The sequence below is a fragment of the Pocillopora damicornis genome, chromosome 1, assembly GCF_964200805.1.
Source record: "Pocillopora damicornis chromosome 1, jaPocDami1.2, whole genome shotgun sequence".
NCBI lineage: Eukaryota > Metazoa > Cnidaria > Anthozoa > Scleractinia > Pocilloporidae > Pocillopora > Pocillopora damicornis.
The window spans coordinates 6,241,139-6,260,006 of NC_142670.1; the positions used below are offsets into that span (position 1 = coordinate 6,241,139).

Consider the following 18,868-nt stretch of genomic DNA (forward strand, 5'->3'; position numbering starts at 1 on the left):
GCGAGAATGTGGAATTTTATAACACTCCACATCGCGTATTCAGCCCTGCGGAGTGGTTCTCTTTCTCGCGCTCGCGGCATGAATTGGTCATAGTTAACTCAAAGATTATTATTAGCCTCAATAGGCTTTTCAACAATTTTGAAGAGGTCTGGAAGGCTTTAAGGATGCGATAAGCACACGCAAGTTTGAAGTTGTGTTGTGGACAAGCTCTTAATGAAACTGAGAATTTCTAGTTACCTGGCTAGGGTTTCCTGGTTTCGGAGGAAAATTCATAAAAAAAAAAATCCAAAACAAAACTAAAGCAAGCTATAAAGTTGACTTTTCTGCTGTTTTTTTTTTTTTTGCTGTAGGGATTGTTGCAAGGTGGGAAATTCGGGAATAACGAACTTATTAAGGAACCATTTGTGTTTGAAATATTTTAGGAAATATTATACCACTCTGAATCAAAAACTGAGATGAATGTCTTTCACAGCCAGTCAGAATATGCATGTGTCCAGACCAATACAAATATATAAATCAAATAAAGCAAGAAGGTCTGTTCAGTGAAAAGTTTATATATTTTTTTACCAAAACAAAGGCCGAAAACAGAAGCTATGGAGTATTTCGTGACAGTTTGCTAACGTGACCTTGGCCGTGTAACCGATTTCCGGGTCAGCAGAGGTCATAAGACCTTGTGATGGCTTGAAATCGTAACTAAACGAATTCAGAATCGAAGTTAACGGTTTCGAATGCATTTTAATTCTGCTTTTTCCCCCTGAAGAAACTATTTTAAAATTGTGGTAACGGAGTTTCGTCAAGCGATGACAGCTTCAGTTCGAAGTTGCGATCTCAATGATTTCACTGGTAGCAAAGTGGCTATACAAACGTTTTTCAGTCGTCATATAAAAAGTTATTTACGGCTCTTACCAACACGGCTGAAAGCTAGAAATAACATTTTCACTCTAAAAACACATTATAAGCAACAGTAAGTAGTCCTTTTACACTAAACTTTGCGTTTAGTATGAATTCATTCAGCGGGCCGTCTAATTTGCATAAATTTGATTAACTTAAATTCTCAAATTGCTTACTCCAGTGTTAGGGCTGCATTTAATTTCCAGAGCTAAAACGTTCCCGTAATTTACTTCAATAGCCAAGGCTTTATTCTACATGGGTTTTAATAGGAAGCGACATATACCAGAGGGCTTTTACAACAGTTAAAGTTCGCTTTCATTTTCTAACATTTCAAGAGACACAAATATGACCTTTTTAAACTTGTCGATTGCAAATGTTAAAAACTTCTTTCTTCAAATTTTTCTTTTAGGATTTTAAAGATTAAGAACGAAATAATACTCGGCTGAAGTTTCGATGTTAGGGATTGTTTCTTATGCGTTCACCGTTTTCTCGAAGTTGCGGTCGGATTCTGTTGTTTTTAAGCGCGAAAAGACAGCAATAAATCGATTTTTCAAAATTTTTGTTATTTCTCCCGTACAATGAATCGCTTGAACCCCAAAATATTTTTTCTTGAATTAGGTCACTAAAAGGGATGTTTTGGCAAAAGAAAAAAAATTCCAATTTTTTACGAGTGTCTTGCGATTTTCGATTTTCTCGGAAAATGGCTCTTAAGGCAAACTAATGTTTTAATGAATATTCCATGCCCATAGGAATTAGGGTTTTTGGCCGATAGTAGCCAAAAATGCGCGCCCTTGGGATATGTATGTGTATTCCATCTTTAAAGCCACAGTAATCCTATATATCTGACTGTTTTGGAAACACTTTATGTTACTATCTGCCTTCTTGTGCCAGATTGTGGCCAAAAATGCGCGCCTTTGGGATATGGATCTGAGTACAATTGACCCAACATAGTGCTAGGTGTATTATTTCTTTCAGGCCAGAGTTCTCTTAACTTAATGTTTTGGAAACACTTTATGGTGGCGATGCGAACGGATTGTCTAGCAAAGCTTTTTGAAGCACTCACACGACAAATGCATTTTCTCCGTAAGTACCTTGTTTTATTGGAATACGAAGTTGACATGATACGTGCCGCCAACTAATACAATTATGCACAATGGAAGAACACTAGATGAAACTTATACCTTTGTATCCCTTGCATTACTTTCATCTTTACTTTCGGTAATATCCATTAGAACAGCAAAGTGAGTTAAATGATTGCACTTGCATTCCGTTTGAGATTCGCTCATAATTCTAGTCAAACATCCTTGCGCTGACCAACCCACGGGACTTTATACAAAAAAAAATAAAAGAAAATTCATGTGGTTTAGTTCCAGGGTATAGAATCTAACAAAGCTGTCTAAATGGCCAACACAATACATGTAGGTGCCCAAAAGATGGAAAGACATCTCGTATAATTGTGCAAGAGGTAGATTTCGTCCGAAAATAGCGAGCCTCACCCATCTCCAAACATGTCCCAGAATACGCACTCTCTGCTTTTTCCACCGGCCTGAAATAAATTTAAAAAGTACCAATCAAGAGGAAGTTTAAACTCAGTCTATAATCTTTTGATGGGAAATATAAAGTTTAAAATCTAAGATTTTATACACAAGCTTAAAACCATGAGATGGTTAAGCGTTATTAGCTGAGTTGATACCATGAATTGCCCGCCGTAGAGAGATTACAGAGCTAACGTTTCGAGTGTCAAGCAAACTATAATGGAGAAAGCTACAGATTGGACAAGGTGTAAAAGGGGAATGTGAATTCCTTTCATTGTAGAGGTGATGTACATACCTTTATGTGTTTAAAAACCAAGGTGATGTTCTCCCGCAATACATCTGCAGGCTCGGGGTATATTTCAACGGACATGATTATGGAGTTCAGCACCCTGACAACAAAAACGACAAAAACAAATGCTAAATGAAGTTTTAAATAGCTTCGAAGCAAACAAATATGTAAATACATTTATTCGAAAAAAAATAATATGTAAAATGTGTCAAAATCTCTTGCACAAGTTGTCAATGCTGCTCACCTCTACTTCTGAGCCTTGGTTTTTGAAAAGAGACCATAATTTAGGACCATGAAGTAGGTTTAGATGTAATTATTATCTTCGCCATACACGTGAAGGATGTTGTGTATTTTAGTTTTTTATTTATTTATTTATTTATTTATTTACGGCAGTCTTTATACTTTGATTTAACAAATATATTTGATTTTCTTGCTGCTGAAATACAAACCTTGTTTTGTTGGTTCCTCTGGTGTTCTTGTCTGATGTAAACAACTCGGTAAGATTTTTGTACATTACTCCTATGACCATTGAGCCTTGATGGAGTTAGATTGAATGAAATGATAACTAAGGTAACGGTCAATATTTATTGCCTGGTGTAGGGGCTGTCAGAGGGTTTTGATTGTGAATTTAACTGATCCTCCCTCACTGGGCTTGATTGGCAGCCAATTTTCAATAGTTCACCTCATTCCTTCCTTTACTCTCTGTAGGCAACGACTGATCCTCTCTTCCCCCCATGGTGTGTTAAAAGGGTTTCAAATATGGTCGAAGATATTTTGTTTACTTCCTCTCTTTTTTTATTCTATGTTTGGCAGAACTGCACCATGGAATTGTTTGCGCCTCGATTTCCAAGATAAGTCTGTGTTTTTTTTTTGTTTTTTTTTTTGTCTTTTTTCCTTTTCTTTTCTTCACACCTATTTCTCGATCTATCTCTTCCGCCATGATATCACTGCCATCGGGTAACAAAAAAAATTTAATCAGGGGTTCAGATATTACTGAGTGAGATTACGCCTTAACATACTCACCATTTCCTTCGGCGTTTCGATATGAAATTTCCACGAAGTTTTCGTTTTTGGGATCAGCAAAACGAAATTTTTTGCCCCTGTCCTGGTAAGGGCGACTGGCAAAAACATCTACGATTACGGGTTATACGGAAAAAAAAAAGAAATTCATGTAATCTCAAAACTATTTAGATATACCTGTTTTTAAGGTGTCGATTTAGTCCGATAGTAGAATATTAAGCCCCATATATTTTCAATCAAATTTTCTTGAGTGCGATTGGTCTTGTCCCAGCTTAAAGTAAGACTCATCCAGTAAAATTTTCCAATAATTCATTTCCCCAATATCAGGTTAGAAGGAGGACACCATTTTGTAGAATTTAGTTTGTAAATTAAGTAACACTACCTATTTGGAACAAAGGATAAGCTAAGTAACTAAATTGTTCAAAACGGAAAAAGGAAAAAATAGCCATGTGGGCTATAAGGGACAAGTCTGCGTGGACATTGAGTGGGGCCGTGAACTTACTTTGTTTTTGCTTATTTTTGTTTTTGTTTTGTTTTTTTTCATCATCATTTTTGTCATAAGGTTTACCTGCGACTTCGCTTGAGAAGGAAATATTGGTAGCTGTAGTGTTCAAATGTGCTTGAATGTGTCTCCTCAAGAAGTCCCCAAGAGCCAATGTGGAGAACATCGCGCCACACTTTGTACTGGACGATGTTAAATTTTTGAGAAAAGAGAACGCGGCCTGTTTATAGGAATCGAAGGAGAGTTATTGGCAGATATATACCTAGAGAGGTTTAAAAAGTTATCTTTTATTTTCATCATTGCAATCAATTTTGCCCTTGAAGTTTTAAAGGTTGTAACGAGCCATTAGTTTTTGACAGAGTAAAATCTTCGAGATGGGGTAAACTACATTAACCCTTTAACTCCCAAGATCTCATTATTAATTCTCTTTACTGTCTGCTACATAATTCTTATAATGCTAGTTCAGAGAATTTGGTACTGGATCAAGTAATATTTCCCTAATTGATATTGTTCTCTATTCTCGTTGCTTGTCTGCTTGATATTGTGTTGATATTGTAAGGAGAAACTCTGTCTTGATCACTCATGGGAGCTAAAGAGTTTAATCTAGCTAGAGGCGAATTTTAATGTTGCGAAATCTTTAGATACCGGCTTTATATACATACTCTAAATACCCGACATGTATATGGCTTGCACGCCCGATGATTCGGATTTCATTCGAGTTCTCAAGCAGCTTGTAGCAGTTGATTTTACGGATTGGTTTACTAACGTAGCTTGGAGCCCTTCTGTAACGTATTGCATCGTGTTTTTGTGCCTCGCTGTTTTTTTTGCTACTGACTACAACATAATTTTACGCAGTTCCTGTGTCTTCTATTCTGGAAAAGCAATATCATTATCAAACTGCATTACCAGAAAGTCCTCCTTCCTTTTAGGGTCAAGATTTCTGTAAAAATTCAGAATACGACGCCTCTAAATGAACCAAATAAACAAATATGGGGTCAAAAAATCAATCAATTGGTCACGTTTGCCAATCTTTCAATCAATCTTCCAGATTTTAAAATCTGTCAGTCGATTAGTTGGTCAGACAGTCAGAAAGTCAGGCAGACAGTCATTTAGTTAATCAATGAATTTCTCACCACATACGAGTTAACCAGTTTTAAGTTTGAAATCATTGTTGCCATTACCTTTCTTCGAATTCGTTTTCCTTCTCTGCTCAAATGTGGAACTGGAGGTAAATAAGCGGTATGTTGTTTGTTTATGTTTTTTTTACTGATTAACTTCGTTTTCGTTTCCCTTTTTTGTTTGGTTTCGTTTTTTCCCTCGTTTCTGTTGGCGAAATATTTGGCATTCATGGGAAATAATTGCGAGACGAAGTGTTGCTCTAAAAAGTAAGAGTTAGGAATACAAGGTAATCGTTACCATATTATAGCATATCGCGAGGGAAAGTCCTGCCTATATTCCTAATTAACGAGCTACTGGCGAATCAAAATGTCAGAATGTTATCAATCCTCATGTATCCATAACAGGACATGTGCAGTTTCACTTCGAATGCAAGTTCCCGTAGAGTTTAGCCAAGAGGTGTCTTACCTTTTAAGTTTGTTTTCCGTTCCATGCATGTTGGAACTCAAATGAAAATGCAAGAAATTTGTTAGTTTTCTGCTTTGCTTTTCGAACAGTAAATATTATTTTGAAGTGTTGATATTTCCTAAACGCATTATTCAGTAGCATCGTTTACATTGTAAAATTTCAGAATGTTCAAATTTCGCAATTTCCCGGCCGTGAATTCAAATGGACAACGATTCAAGTATACTAAGCCTACTGCGCTGTCTCATACATGCAAGAAATTCGTTTGTCTTTCGCTTCTGAGCAAAAAATTTATAATTTTAGTATAGAGATTTGGTCTCAAGAAGCTGTAGTTGCTCTCGGTTGTGCCTGGAGTAACTCTTACGCTTCTCTCGTGCTCTCCAAACTTCCCGCGTGCATTCATAACTCGATAGACGCGCGCTAAGCATAAACCAATTTGTCAGTGTACTAGCATGCAGATGGTGTTAATATAACTCAAGATTTTGTTTACCTACCCCTATCCTGAAATGCTTTGAAGGAAATATTTTCAGGACGCACTCCTGAACAATTCGGGTCTGATATAAATTCGGGTCTGATATAAATGCCCCATGCCCTTTTACCACCAGTCATTGTAAAATTTCGAGGATTGCAAATTTGAAGATTGTCATAACAGTCGTCTAGGTTGGATTTGTTAAATTTAAGACATCTGACTATTAAACAACACCATTGAAAGCAATGGCCTGGGGGGGAGCCACAGGATTTCCGATTCCACTGGCCTAGTAGTCCATCCTTCTTAAGTTTCCGACAAGGTTTTCTTCTCCTGACCGAGGGATCACTGGAGGAGATATTTTCGCATTTTTCCCCTGCTAATGAAGCATATCAAGAAAAACAGTGGTCTACTGAATTGTTTTAAACACCAGAAATAGCAGCATCCTGTTAGATCTACCATTGGATTCAGTCAGAATAGAAATAAACTTACATAGTATCTGTTTTCTCTGGACATCTATAAACAACAACATCAAGGAAAAAATATTAGTAACAACAAATTTTTCCTGATAGACTTTTTTCGATCTAAATTAGAGGAAGTGGATGGATCTTGATTAACCGTTCAAAGCGAGTTCTGAAAACGTCATATCTCAAGTTTTAATCTCGTGTCTCGACAGACCATGGTTCTACTTGCTTTTGTCATTTAAACTACGTCAGATGTAGTTACGCATTGAAAACGGAGCATCTAAAACATCTGACGCAACTGGAATTTAACAAAACGGTTTCGTCTTATTCAAACGAATTTTCAGTTTACACAGAACCACGTCCGTTGCCGCTAATCGTGCCGTGTGCGGAATTTTTTTTTTCTCTGGTAAGCTAACACTGTTTCCAAGTTGAACTAAAGTCATTTAGACGGGCTATGAATATAGCGGCATACCGCGCTTGTACCGGTGCTCAACGAGTTGCACAATCCAGCCGTTAACATCTTAAAATTCAAAGTTGACGGAAGATTACAGATAAGTCATTCGAGACGAAGTTTTGGAGCGAAAATTTTAAAGTAAAGAGAGAGCGGTTTTAGAAGAATACTTCTCTCCTAGGAGAAAAGCTTGAGATCAAACCTGCCTCAGTCAGGTTAAATCGTGATACTTAGAATATTCCTGAAGAGTCTGCCATTCCCATTTTATTCTATAAACATTTTATTCTTCTTTTCATTTCCAACGTAGAAGCTGAAAGACCCTTTCTTAACCCTTGTTGCCTACATTTGTTCGTGATGTTGACATCTTATAAAAATTAACATAAAATTAAATTCAAGCACAAATTCGTTATGTGTGATGCGAAGGAAATGTCGCAAAATGTAGGTAAGGTTTTTCTGTTTATCGATTTTTTTTTAACGAGGCTTCGTTGCATCACACGCAAAATAAGTCTTTGCAGCGAGGAAACGCATCCGACAATTCGTGAAGTCGAAGCAGTTGAAGCAAAGCCAATTTGAATTGACTGAAATAAATGACATAAAGGATGAGGCGAAGTTTAAAAACGAAAATAATTTGACATGCATTCTATGTAATATTAGCCATGTGGTATATCATTACGCGTAAGTATCTCTTGCATACATCGGTCTTTGACAATTTTTATCTCAAAGGTAGCAATGATCCGCGAAAATCTGCTGGATTTTATTTTAACCGAAAAAGTTAATTATTTTGCATTATTTTTTATCTACCAGAGTTGTCCATATTAGTGATATACCGCAACTTCGGATGGACAAGCAATTACAAATGCTTTCCGTTCAAGGAATATGGGAGAAACATTAACTTGTACTCCAAAAAACGACGGGGAATACTCATATCTATCTATATGTGATCTATTCATAAATTGTGTCAGTGGTTTCGAAGGGTTTTAAAAGTAAGAAGCAGTTTCTTGTAGATGAGCGGTACTTAGAAAGTAGAGATGTCAAGTTAAAGATGATAACCCACTAACCTAGATCGACCGTCGTGAAGAAAACTGAACTAAATGCTAACGCGTGCCAAAGCGCTTTCATCATTCCAGGCGTGAGATGCACTGAGGAGACCCAAACGTCAGAATATAGCTTGTCTTTCCTCGATCCACGTTTAATGATGTATGGAGTAGATCCAATTTTGCACCAGATATTTCCAGCTTTGTATTTTATTTTGTAATATTAATGTGATCTTTTTAGCGAACAAACAATAGGCCGATTATTTTTTTTCCCTTCTTGAACTGAGTATAGCCGGGTAATGATGTAATGCATCCGGGTGCTCCAAAGGAAAAAAGCAGGAATAAAAAGCTTTTCTGTTGACGTTTTAGGTCATACAGTCCCGGATAGGAGTAATTGCGAACTGATCCTTACTATACCGTATGCTAACTAGCACGCTGTTAATGGAAATCTAAACATACCACGAAATTGATCTATCAGCAAATTCTTTAACTTTACGAACAAAATATCTACATGCTTCTTGAAAGAAAAAAAAATAATCAAGATAGAAGGAGGTATTATGTGAGGTTAAGGATCCTCTGATCCCAGGAGAGATATTTGAACTTCAGTCCACAAAAGTCCTCCTAAATTGATCTGCCATATTAACGATCAGTCCGCCATATTTAATAAGATCCCTGCGCACCCCGGACTCCTAAGGCCGCTGCCAATGCCACGAAATTTGAATATCGAGTTCTTTAATTTCTCTTTCCTTTACCTCGTATATCCACGAATTAAAAGCAACGTCCCCGTTAGTGGGGTAGGGCATCTCGTGCGAGGTTTTAAGGCAAGTTTACGCGAATTTTGGGATAGAGACATTTCAAGAAGAACAGCAGAAAGCAATAGATATTAAGTTTTTCGAAAGTAACGATGTCTTCTTTTTGTTACTTTATTATATCAAGCAACGCCAGTGATCGATCGCCTCTCCTTTCTAGAAGAAAGCGGTCACAATATTTATTGTGCCGTAGGTTAAAGCTTTCACAGAAGACCAGGTGCACTATCTTAATGTCCTAGGGCCGAGAGGATCGTCCGCCTTCAGCTTCCGGTCTCTTTGCGAACGGTGCTGCGAAGCTAAATTAAAACTAGTTGTTCCTCGGAGCGATTCTTTCGACTGAGAAAAGAGTCGCTCATTTCTTCACGCTTGCAGCGTAACTATCTTTTATAGAAATCCATAAAATCCTTGAGATTCTGTGACAAATAATCCAACTCTTTTCGACGACCGTGGCACTGTTTACGAATGCAAGCAGAAACCGCGTGAACGTTGAAATCTAGTTTCGTTAACGCGATGCTAATCGAACATCGTCCTCTTCTTACTCCATACCAAACATCGCTCATAATATTTTCCTATATCCTTAAAACATTGTATACATTTGAACTCGGACGCTGAATTTCAAATTAAACCGAAAATAGAGAATGAATTCACTATTATTGTTTAATTCACTGTTATTGTTTATCTCGATAACCCTCTCGCTAACACGTGTCACTTCGCAAAAAACTTTATGAATAGACGTCGCGGAACACGATTAGTGTCAGGTTTGCGTAGACGTTCCCTCGCTACCGTTTCACCATCAGGGGGGGGTACGGCTACAAGCAGGCTATCGAGCCTTAGGTAAACCTTATAGAGACACAATCTTATAGTGACACATCCAGCGCACCCCGACCCCCTCCCTTCACCCAAGCCCCTCCTTTCCCTGACGATAAACGGTGATCGGTTCCTAGGTATGTGGTTTGTGTAGGGTTGTTTTTATGTTCTCTTCATCAGCTCAGAAATGTTTTAGTTTAGTAAAGTCTTCATTATACAGTTAACTGTCATATACTACAAACTTTATTTGTAAACTTAATAAATATTCATTGCACCAAAATTGAATTCTACAGTTCAGACCTAATTACCGGTTAAATGATTAATCAGTATATCACAAACTGGTATTCTCGGGCAATTTGATTCTAAGACAAATAATTATTCCATATAATGCCAATGGTTAAATATCATCAACCTAGCTAAGCCTGAGGTTAAGAAAATGACTCGACAGCTGGACAAAAAAAAAAAAAAAAAAAAAGAAGCATAAATACAACTTGAATTAACTTGAATCAGCTAAAGCCTACGTAACAGAAGTGATGCTGGCTGTAAATGCATTTAGTATTTTCCCATTCCATAGGCAAGACAAAGGTTCAAAGTCCCCTGATTACTCTCGATCCCGCACAGGAATCCCAGTATCATTGCGACTTTGACTGGCTTGAGAGTTTCCTCTATTATCACCTTGCCTTTGATTAAATGCACTTGGGTGGATTTTTTGGACTCTTCTTTTGAAACGCCCCCTTATCTAGATAGGGATTAGAATTCAAATAAGAGGCACTCATTATATGTAACCAGCTTTTCTTGATATGAAATGCGGAGACTCAAAGTTCATATTTACCTCGCTATTTCCCAAGCAGTGAAAGAAGAAAATGAATAATCCCTTTAAAAAAATATAGATATAACTTTATTGGTTAATAGGTAAACAAATGAGTAAATAGACGCAGAAATGAAAGAAGCTTTCCACTTTTTTCAAAATTGTTTTGCCTTTTTTTTTTTTCGTGAATGTAGGGTTGTGTCTTTTAGAACAACTCAGCTGAAGGTCCCCTTTCCTTATTAGCTATGATCGTTTACTTATCTGAGGCTTATTTTCCCGAATACAGTTCTATCCGTCAGATGTAATCGATTCATGGTGACTCCAATATCATAATTTAGCAGAGCTAAGGCTTTGAAGATGAAAATACAAGTGCAAAAGGAAGGTTTAAATGGTCTCGAGTCTGCTTATTTACGGAGGGTCACGGGTCTGGTGTCTAAAAGTTATTCTGGATTATCCTGGGATATGGAGACACTTTTCAGTATTTCTGACGCTTATTTCGTTGTAAGTACGCTCTTATCTCTACCATGAGCGACCATATGCTTGAACAAACCTTTAAGGTTTTAGACGACGTTACCTGAGTGGAATTAAGGATAACAAAAATGTAGGAGAAAGCGATGTGTAACGGCACAAGGAAGCCAATCAGCCACGTGACACCCAGCAATGGAGCCAACACCACGCATGCACGGACACCAAGCCTGGAAGAGACCAAATGAATAGTCACTTTGAAAACACAAGCGTTCAACTGAATTCTTAATATTTTTCCCACAAGCTGAAATAAAGAAAGATTGAAAACTCTTAAATTGAAGGTAATAAATAGTCGCGATATAATGTCGGGAGTGACAAAAGAAGCAGTTTAAAGGTCTTTCATGGAAAACGCACTATATTTTATGTGCTAGGGCGTCATTCAAAGCCTGTCAAGCCTGTCCAGGTCAGGTTTTCTTTGCAACAAGCTATTATACGAGATTATTTAAAGTCTAAGCACTTTAAAGAAAACAAAATTTTCATTATGGAGGCATTTAAGGAGAAGTAACACTAATAATCCCACCTGATCTGCTCAGTTTGGCTCCCCTTCACCTGTTGGATTGCTGTTAATTCCTTGATAACTCGCACGAGGATCATCATGTTAATCTTCAGTTATTAAAAAGGAAAACAAAAGAAGAGGGAGAAGATGAAAAACGGAAAGAAGGAACTGTCGGATATTTTTATCGCCCTTGCTTCTGTTGTAAGTTTCTAAAGAGGAATTTTAAAGACTCATCAAGAGAATAGAAATGATCGAAAAAATGTTGTTCTAATCAACGTTGAAACAAATATTTTCAGATGACTAAACTGGTATCCATCGAAGAAATTCAATCTGTTGCCACTTACAATTGCGATCAGTCCAACAAAGGAAACAAATATCCAGATGATATTGTTAGAGGAGGACATCCAGCAGCTTAGAATTATAAAAACAAAAGGTACGGGAGAGCAAACTTTTATGTTGGATAATAATTTATAAACTCTCCCTCTTTTCTACTCTAATACATGGAGAGATCCACAGCTTGAAAGAGGAGGGTGCTTGGTGGGTAAGGGGGGTGGGGGAGGGGAGGGAGGGGGAGGGAGGGGGAGGGAGGCCAGTCAAAGAGGCTGCAGGTTTCTGTTATTAAGCTCTTGCATTCCCATGTCTTGGTTTACAAATCACAGGAGGCAGGGAAAAGGGAAGGTGACACCAGGGCAATAAGGTTCTTTCTCCTTTACCTTTCCCCATCCCCCTTTTTTTTTTCGTAAGTTCATAATTTCAGGCTTCCACCATTTTGTATGGAGTCGATAAAATAAACAAACTTTCAAACTTACTTTTCATCATTGACAAAAGTTTCGATTCCATCATTTCCTATGGTGATACCCAAAGATACAGCAACTATGATTGCAGGCAGTCCTGAGGAAAGTAATAATGAAAAGCTGATTAAGTAAGACATAACAGCAAAATCGAGTTCTAGCGTTATTACATTTGTCAGAGCCGAGGGCTGTAGAAGTTGATGACTTTAATAAACTACCGACTGTAAGTTGTTACGCGAATATATGAATTTTCAATGTGATTTTTATGTTGCTAACTCTTGAAGCCTTTTAATTGTAAGTATGAAATTACTAAAACACGGCAGATTAGATATAGATGCGTGATTTCAGCCACTAAATTTGCAACTATAACTAGCTCTAATAAGCACCGGAAATATTTTACGATTAACTCTGGTACACCTCAAGACGATCCAATGATTCATCTAAAAAAATTAAAAAACAAAGCCATTTTATGATCTTTTGTTCCTATTGGTTTCGGCAAATCAGAATCGAGATATTTCCTCAAGTATATTATTTAAGTCCTATCCCATTTTTGCTATTTCCCGACAATGCTCCTCACCCCAGCAAAATCCATGATAGCGATGCATTTTGTCGGTAATGTTGTAAACCTTTACAACAAATAAGTAGATATAAATCCCCTCGACAAGCATCCAGCAAAAACTGGCCATTAGGAAATACTGCATAAGAGCTGCCACAGCTACACAAGCAGCCTGCAAAGAATAGGTAATCCGTAAAAATGCAATAATTTGCCCGGCAAATGGTATTTGTCAAAATGATAATCCGAAAAACAAAAAGATAAATAAACCAAAGAAAGCAGAACGAAAATTAAAAGAAAACAGAGGAAAATTACAGCATACATAGAAACTACGCAAACAAAAAGACACAAATAACCAAGAAAAAAAGAATCAATTTATAGATCAGTCGGTCTTTAAATCAAACAAACAAATAAACAAACAAGCACAAGAATAGCAACGTTAAGAAAGCAACAAGAAAATTAGAAGTTCAGCAAGTCACCTGGTTTCCTGTGGAGTCAATTCCAGCGAAAAAGACGATATGTCCTGCTCCAATGCAGGAAGTCAGACCAACCCGTATGTGACACAAAGGTGAACTTCTGTCTCTGCAAAGCACAGAGTAAGAAAATCAAACAAGCTAGTAAAATAATTACTACATGGAATTTATTTAGCGGTCAGACAGAAACAAAACTAAGTCAATGTATTGCAAAGGAAGCCATCAAAAGGACCAGTGTAAACGATCCACCAAATGGAGGGATTAATATGTTGACATAATACATTTTTACATTAATTAATTAGTGAACAACCAATGGATAAAAGAATACTGACTAGAAAGTTTCTATCTAACATTAACACCTTGTTTGAAGCTATTTTTACTCTTTGTTGAAATATCATTTTTAAAGAAAGATCATCTCAGAACGTTTGATTTCTTTTCCAGAAACGAGCAGTCCGTTTTGACGTCGATCCAAAACTGATCTGATGACATATTTTCCATCCTTTTCAATTTAATCAATTTCCTACAATTCGATTACATGTCAGTGATAATTAAATGTACTTACGTGAGCTGAAGATAGCTGATAATTGTGAGTATGACTCCAGCGAGAGATAAAGCCATCCCTACTCGGGTGAGGAGTGTCAGTAGTTTGTAATGCTCATTTGTCGAACGAGTCTTATCTTGATTGAAAAACTGTAAACGTCATAATTATTTTAATTGTATGAAAGGAAATGTCTACTCTAACAAACATGAATAAATGCGACACTTTTCATGCCTCTATGTACCTTTTTAGATCCTTATGACATTATTTTGTAACAAAAAAAAAAAAGAATGTTCACCTTCCCGTCATCAGTATTGTCGGTGAAATCCATGAGCACGGCGAAGTGGGTTAGATGATTGCAAACGCATTCCGTATGATGATCGGATATCATCTTTGTTTGACATCCTTCACTCGACCAACTCCCAAAGCTTTAAAAACAGAATTAGACATAGAGAAAGGATTCAAAATAACTTTTTTGATTGGGAACTCCCTCCCCCTCCACCTGAAAAGAGTTCAATTTATTCTACTAATTGCTTTGAAGTGATTTCTGATACTTTTAGCTTCCTTTCCGATGAAAATCAGAAGAATGCATGCCGTGTATAAAATTTATGTTACTGTGGTGCTTACTTTTCTTCAGAGAAGCTCCAGAATACACATGTTCTTTTTTTACGATTCACCTAAAGGAAAAAAAAAGAATTAAGGGTTTTGATTCAGGGCTTAATATAGCAAGGCTTCAGCGCTCGCCTCAGTGATGCACTGCGTATAGGTATAGCTGACTAGTTAGGCGTCATAGTTATAGAATATCAATGTAACCCTTCAGGTTAAATAGTAATTCTTAACATGAAGGTCTCTGGGACCACTCCAGTAATGAGGTCTTAATTTGTTATTCAGAAAAAAAACGAACTTGTTGATTTGTTCTTTAATTCGAATTCCTCAAGTCTCAGATACAACTGTTGAGAAACCGCGAAAGACCGCCGCTTCAAGGTGACGAAATTTGGAAATTGGCGAGAAGAAGACGACAGTAGAGTAACCCACATGGGAGATGAATAAACTGTCGGTGCTCCGCTTTCATGAAACAAGCAAACAAAATAACTGGCAAACGCCAATGAAATTAAAATGGATAAGTAAACAGATAACGAAAAAAAGACGTAAACACCTTCATGTTCTTAAAAACCAGTGTGATGTTTTCTAGTAGAACCTCGGGTGGAGGGTCTATTACGGCGGACATAATTACACTGTCAAGTATCCTGAAATAAAGAAAATTAACTCATCACAACACAGCAGTTTTTTTTATATTTCGTTTTCAGTCGTAAAAATAAAATATACTTACTTAGTTTTGTTGCCTCCCTCAGTGTCAGCTGAATAGTTTGAAAAAGATTCAGAAAGATGGATGTATTCCAGCCCAAGTACTATGGAATCTGTTTAAATGGGAAATGAGAATTTCATTTATTTCAGTTTCAAAAAATGTATTTTTTTCAAAGAAACCGATCATAAATGTACGGGCATTAATGTCGTTACAGACAAGTGAATCATGAAAAAGCGCAATATTCAAAATTTTGAAAAAGCATTAAGTTTCTCCGTAATGACGCCCAAAAAAAAAAGGAAAGAAACTCGAGAAATCTCGAAACAGAAACCGATTTGGACTTAGATGGAGGGAAAAAGGGGAAAAGAGAAAAAGAAAACAGGAACTGGATGTATTAAGTGCACACCACGTGCATATTGCAAATTTGGTGATGCACTTCGGAATGAAGCTATTTCCACTGAAGAGTTTGCCAAGAAAATATGGGCAATCATCTTGAAACAAGACTGACTCAAAACATAGAAGGGTTTTTACCTCGATCCAGATTAGTCAGGGGAATCTTAATAAAGTTCTCCCCATTGCTTCCATTAAACAGAAAGTCATCTTCTCTATGGAGGACATTGCGTCTAACCCGAAAGGCTATATTGATTAAAAAAAAGCGAAATATATGAGGCAAACGCTACAGCGTTGACATATATTTTCACTCGCTCACAGAGTGCAACTGCATGTATATGCTCAGCAAAGGCAATGACGCGCATGACTAGAATTTATTCAGTTGCATTTCCTCTAGCTTATGATTTTGCACGCAATTATTTCCCAGATTAAAGAATTGAAAGCAACGATTTATGTTTATGATACTGCACACAAAAAATGATTAGACTTTTCCTTCTAATGCTTGCCTTACAAAACGATCCGACAGAAAGAGGAAAGGCTCTTTTGCACTTACCCAGATCTTCATCGACATCAATAAATTCGGGATTTTTAACGTTCGACCACTTTCTGGCAGAGCTAAATACAAAGTCTTCAAAGGTAAACGCACCAAAAACAGTGTCCTCCAGTTTTTGATCATTCGATGAATATGATGACCGTATCCTTTGGATAAAAGTTTTAAATCGTTGCTTTTCACGCTAGATGAAAAGAGGTAGAGTTAGTAGATTTCAGGAGTTTTTACAACTGATACTAACTGACTTTTGAGGACAGTTATCAGATGAAATAACAGACCTGAAACATCCTCAAGTCAACAAGACTTCCCTTTAGCTAAACCATATCTTTTGGCGTATATCGTGACTTCCCGCTATTGTATGAGAGAAACGGCCCAATACTAAGGAAAAAGTCAAACACTATACATGGCAAACTTGCAACTAATCAAGCAGCAAACCAACCAATCAAGCAAACAAACAAAATAAACGAACAAACCAGCAAACAAACACAAACCAAGCAATCAGAAGTAAATTAAATTAAAATACAAACTAACAGGCAGAATGGAAGGTGAGATAAACAGTATATCTATCGGCACACCACCATATACCGGTGAGCTGTTGTTTTCGGAATTAAGGACATTACATGGATAGCTTTCATTCTGCGGCAAAAAGAAAATAATTTGAACTGTTATGGTTACGTGTAAAATTTATTTTGAAACCAAGAATCTCATAGAAAATCGATCAAATATCCTACCGTAGGATGATGGGTTGGTTGAGTTGTAACGACTGTTACTCTAGTTGCTTCTGAAATAAAAGCCAAGGAGATAGGAAGCGTAAAATCAAAATTATATCATACGAAAGGACTGATGTTAAGTGATATTCGTACTTTACAATGGGAATTTCAAAGGGGTTCGACCACTTCTACTAAAATGCAAATTACACTGTTTTGCTGTAGACGTTTGAGTAGCCTGTAGACATTGGGCATAAGCTAACATTGTAAGCAAAGCATAACGCCTATCATGAGATAACTTGCAGTCTTCTTAACTTCTTTCGACTTATAGGTGTTGCAAAAACACAGTACATAACTAGCATCGTTAAGCAGTTATTGTTATGCTAAATGCGGACGAAATTGAAGTTTTTAAGGCCTTTTTCCCCCCATGGCTTCTCCATATGCAAAAAGCATAAAAGAATTACGATCTCCAAAAAACTTATCAGGATTCTGATAATAGTAATGATAGTGATCATAATAATGATGATAATAATAACAATAATAATAATAATAATAATAATATTATTAATAATAATAATAAGATCAAACAAGAAAAGTATCGAAGAGACACTTACCTGGGGCTATCGATTTGATGATAAACTCGAAAGATCTGCAGTGTACTACTTCAAAGAAGAGTTTTCTGTCGCCATTCTTGCAACAGATTCGATTTAAAGAAAATTTATGAAGTGCACTATACCAAGACTGAGTGGATGTCCCTCCTTCATGGCACCATTTAGAGCACAGACTTCTGCGAACGCTGATGGAAAACGGAAAGCATTTTATCTTGTGCCATTTACCCTTGAGGAGTCCATCGCAGTTGGAATCACGACAGTCACTTTGCTTCAAGAACGGGGCAGCTCCACACTCATCATCTGCAGGAAAATAAACATGGCAACGAAAGAAGGTAAATGAACACTTTGCTATTAGATAAAGTGGAATTAATTGAACAGCCTATTAACCCACTTGAGATTTATCTTGTTTATTCATTTTTTTTTTTAACTTTGCTCAAGCTAGCTGATAACGAGGCACTTACTTCGTTCTGCCATAACCCAGCCGCTTTGAACAACTGAAAGATATGAAAGGAAAAAAAAAACTGTAACCTTAAATTAGAAGGATACCAGTCATAACTAGTAACAATCATTGAATACTAAGGAGCCATCAGTCTAACTTAGAAATGAGAATTTTGTGTCTGCGTAACAAAAATCCAGGGTGTAATCAAACCTACGAATATCTAATGGTTGCGTGGCGCACAATTCCGTTCTGTAGTAACTCATTTCGAATGGTTGATTGGTTACAATTCATCTACATATCGTCCCATGGCATCCACATGGCAAGGGCTTCATCTAAATCGAGGTTAGTGGTCAGCCAGTCCAAGATGGTGCCCAATCCATGAAATTGCACATCATCCAGAAAGAAGCAACACGAAGAGTGTGCGTTCTCTCGAACGCAATAAACATAATAGGAATAACGAAATTATTATGTAGAAAAAAACAAATTAAACAAAAAATAACAAATAATCGGCTGATAAAGGAAAAAGCTGGCAAACTATGAAACAGCAAATGTTATATACTACTGTTGCGGTAGAATGAGTTATTAGTCTGAGAGATTTTATTTGAAGCTACGCTGAAGTGTCATGAAGCCTTTAATCTCGGTTTGATTTACGTGTTTTCCATATTGTTGCTATTCTTGGCTAACAATAACCTATTTTATTAATGAGAATTAACCCTGAAAATATTGTTATCGAAACTTCTTCTTTAAGTTACGCATAAATCCTCGAATAGTGGTTTTGAGGACTAATTTCATATTAAAAATGTAGCATCAAAATGATAACGTGGAAGAAAGCCAA

General features: G+C 36.9%; 2 protein-coding genes across 6 annotated transcripts; both read right to left on the reverse strand.

Moving 5' to 3' along the window:
* Nucleotides 1–1,966: 1,966 nt before the first annotated feature.
* LOC149051608 (adhesion G protein-coupled receptor G6-like) lies at nucleotides 1,967–8,390 on the reverse strand. 3 transcript variants are annotated; one of them, XM_089184506.1, is made up of 12 exons: nucleotides 8,258–8,390; nucleotides 6,777–6,800; nucleotides 6,313–6,663; nucleotides 5,822–5,857; nucleotides 5,419–5,459; nucleotides 5,144–5,203; nucleotides 4,304–4,457; nucleotides 3,739–3,846; nucleotides 3,165–3,249; nucleotides 2,722–2,815; nucleotides 2,388–2,437; nucleotides 1,967–2,217 (listed from the first exon to the last, which is right to left on the reverse strand). In XM_089184506.1, exons 1-12 carry the CDS (start codon nucleotides 8,319–8,321, stop codon nucleotides 2,067–2,069), a joined length of 1,218 nt encoding a protein of 405 aa, XP_089040632.1. In that variant the 5' UTR covers nucleotides 8,322–8,390; the 3' UTR covers nucleotides 1,967–2,066. The 3 variants fall into 3 exon arrangements, with proteins under 3 accessions (XP_089040632.1, XP_089040641.1, XP_089040644.1); XM_089184515.1 differs by having other exon boundaries at nucleotides 6,313–6,660; nucleotides 8,258–8,388; XM_089184518.1 differs by lacking the exon at nucleotides 5,144–5,203.
* A 1,684-nt stretch (nucleotides 8,391–10,074) lies between these two features.
* On the reverse strand, nucleotides 10,075–17,894 carry LOC149051609 (adhesion G protein-coupled receptor L4-like). Of its 3 annotated transcripts, XM_089184617.1 has the most exons (16): nucleotides 17,598–17,894; nucleotides 17,008–17,057; nucleotides 16,280–16,912; nucleotides 15,868–15,972; nucleotides 15,364–15,451; nucleotides 15,190–15,280; nucleotides 14,661–14,710; nucleotides 14,332–14,461; nucleotides 14,058–14,185; nucleotides 13,502–13,604; nucleotides 13,047–13,197; nucleotides 12,488–12,569; nucleotides 12,023–12,089; nucleotides 11,703–11,785; nucleotides 11,232–11,352; nucleotides 10,075–10,723 (listed from the first exon to the last, which is right to left on the reverse strand). In XM_089184617.1, exons 6-16 carry the CDS (start codon nucleotides 15,259–15,261, stop codon nucleotides 10,625–10,627), a joined length of 1,086 nt encoding a protein of 361 aa, XP_089040743.1. In that variant the 5' UTR covers nucleotides 15,262–15,280; nucleotides 15,364–15,451; nucleotides 15,868–15,972; nucleotides 16,280–16,912; nucleotides 17,008–17,057; nucleotides 17,598–17,894; the 3' UTR covers nucleotides 10,075–10,624. The 3 variants fall into 3 exon arrangements, with proteins under 3 accessions (XP_089040743.1, XP_089040751.1, XP_089040759.1); XM_089184625.1 differs by having other exon boundaries at nucleotides 16,280–17,057; nucleotides 17,598–17,888; XM_089184633.1 differs by lacking the exon at nucleotides 17,598–17,894 and having other exon boundaries at nucleotides 17,008–17,535.
* Between the last annotated feature and the right edge of the window lie 974 nt (nucleotides 17,895–18,868).

What these genes read in the sequence shown, in the direction of transcription:
- LOC149051608 (XM_089184506.1), bottom strand. Translation starts at nt 8,321, where the DNA reads ATGATGAAAGCGCTTTGGCACGCGTTAGCATTTAGTTCAGTTTTCTTC. An exon ending in ACGGAAAACAAACTTAAAAG is followed by an intron (nt 5,460 to 5,821) that starts GTAAGACACCTC and finishes ATTTACCTCCAG; the next exon opens with TTCCACATTTGAGCAGAGAA. An exon ending in TCGAAACGCCGAAGGAAATG is followed by an intron (nt 3,250 to 3,738) that starts GTGAGTATGTTA and finishes AACTCCATCAAG; the next exon opens with GCTCAATGGTCATAGGAGTA.
- LOC149051609 (XM_089184617.1), bottom strand. Translation starts at nt 15,261, where the DNA reads ATGTCCGCCGTAATAGACCCTCCACCCGAGGTTCTACTAGAAAACATC. An exon ending in TTGACTCCACAGGAAACCAG is followed by an intron (nt 13,198 to 13,501) that starts GTGACTTGCTGA and finishes TATTCTTTGCAG; the next exon opens with GCTGCTTGTGTAGCTGTGGC. An exon ending in CTATCATGGATTTTGCTGGG is followed by an intron (nt 12,570 to 13,046) that starts GTGAGGAGCATT and finishes TACTTTCCTCAG; the next exon opens with GACTGCCTGCAATCATAGTT.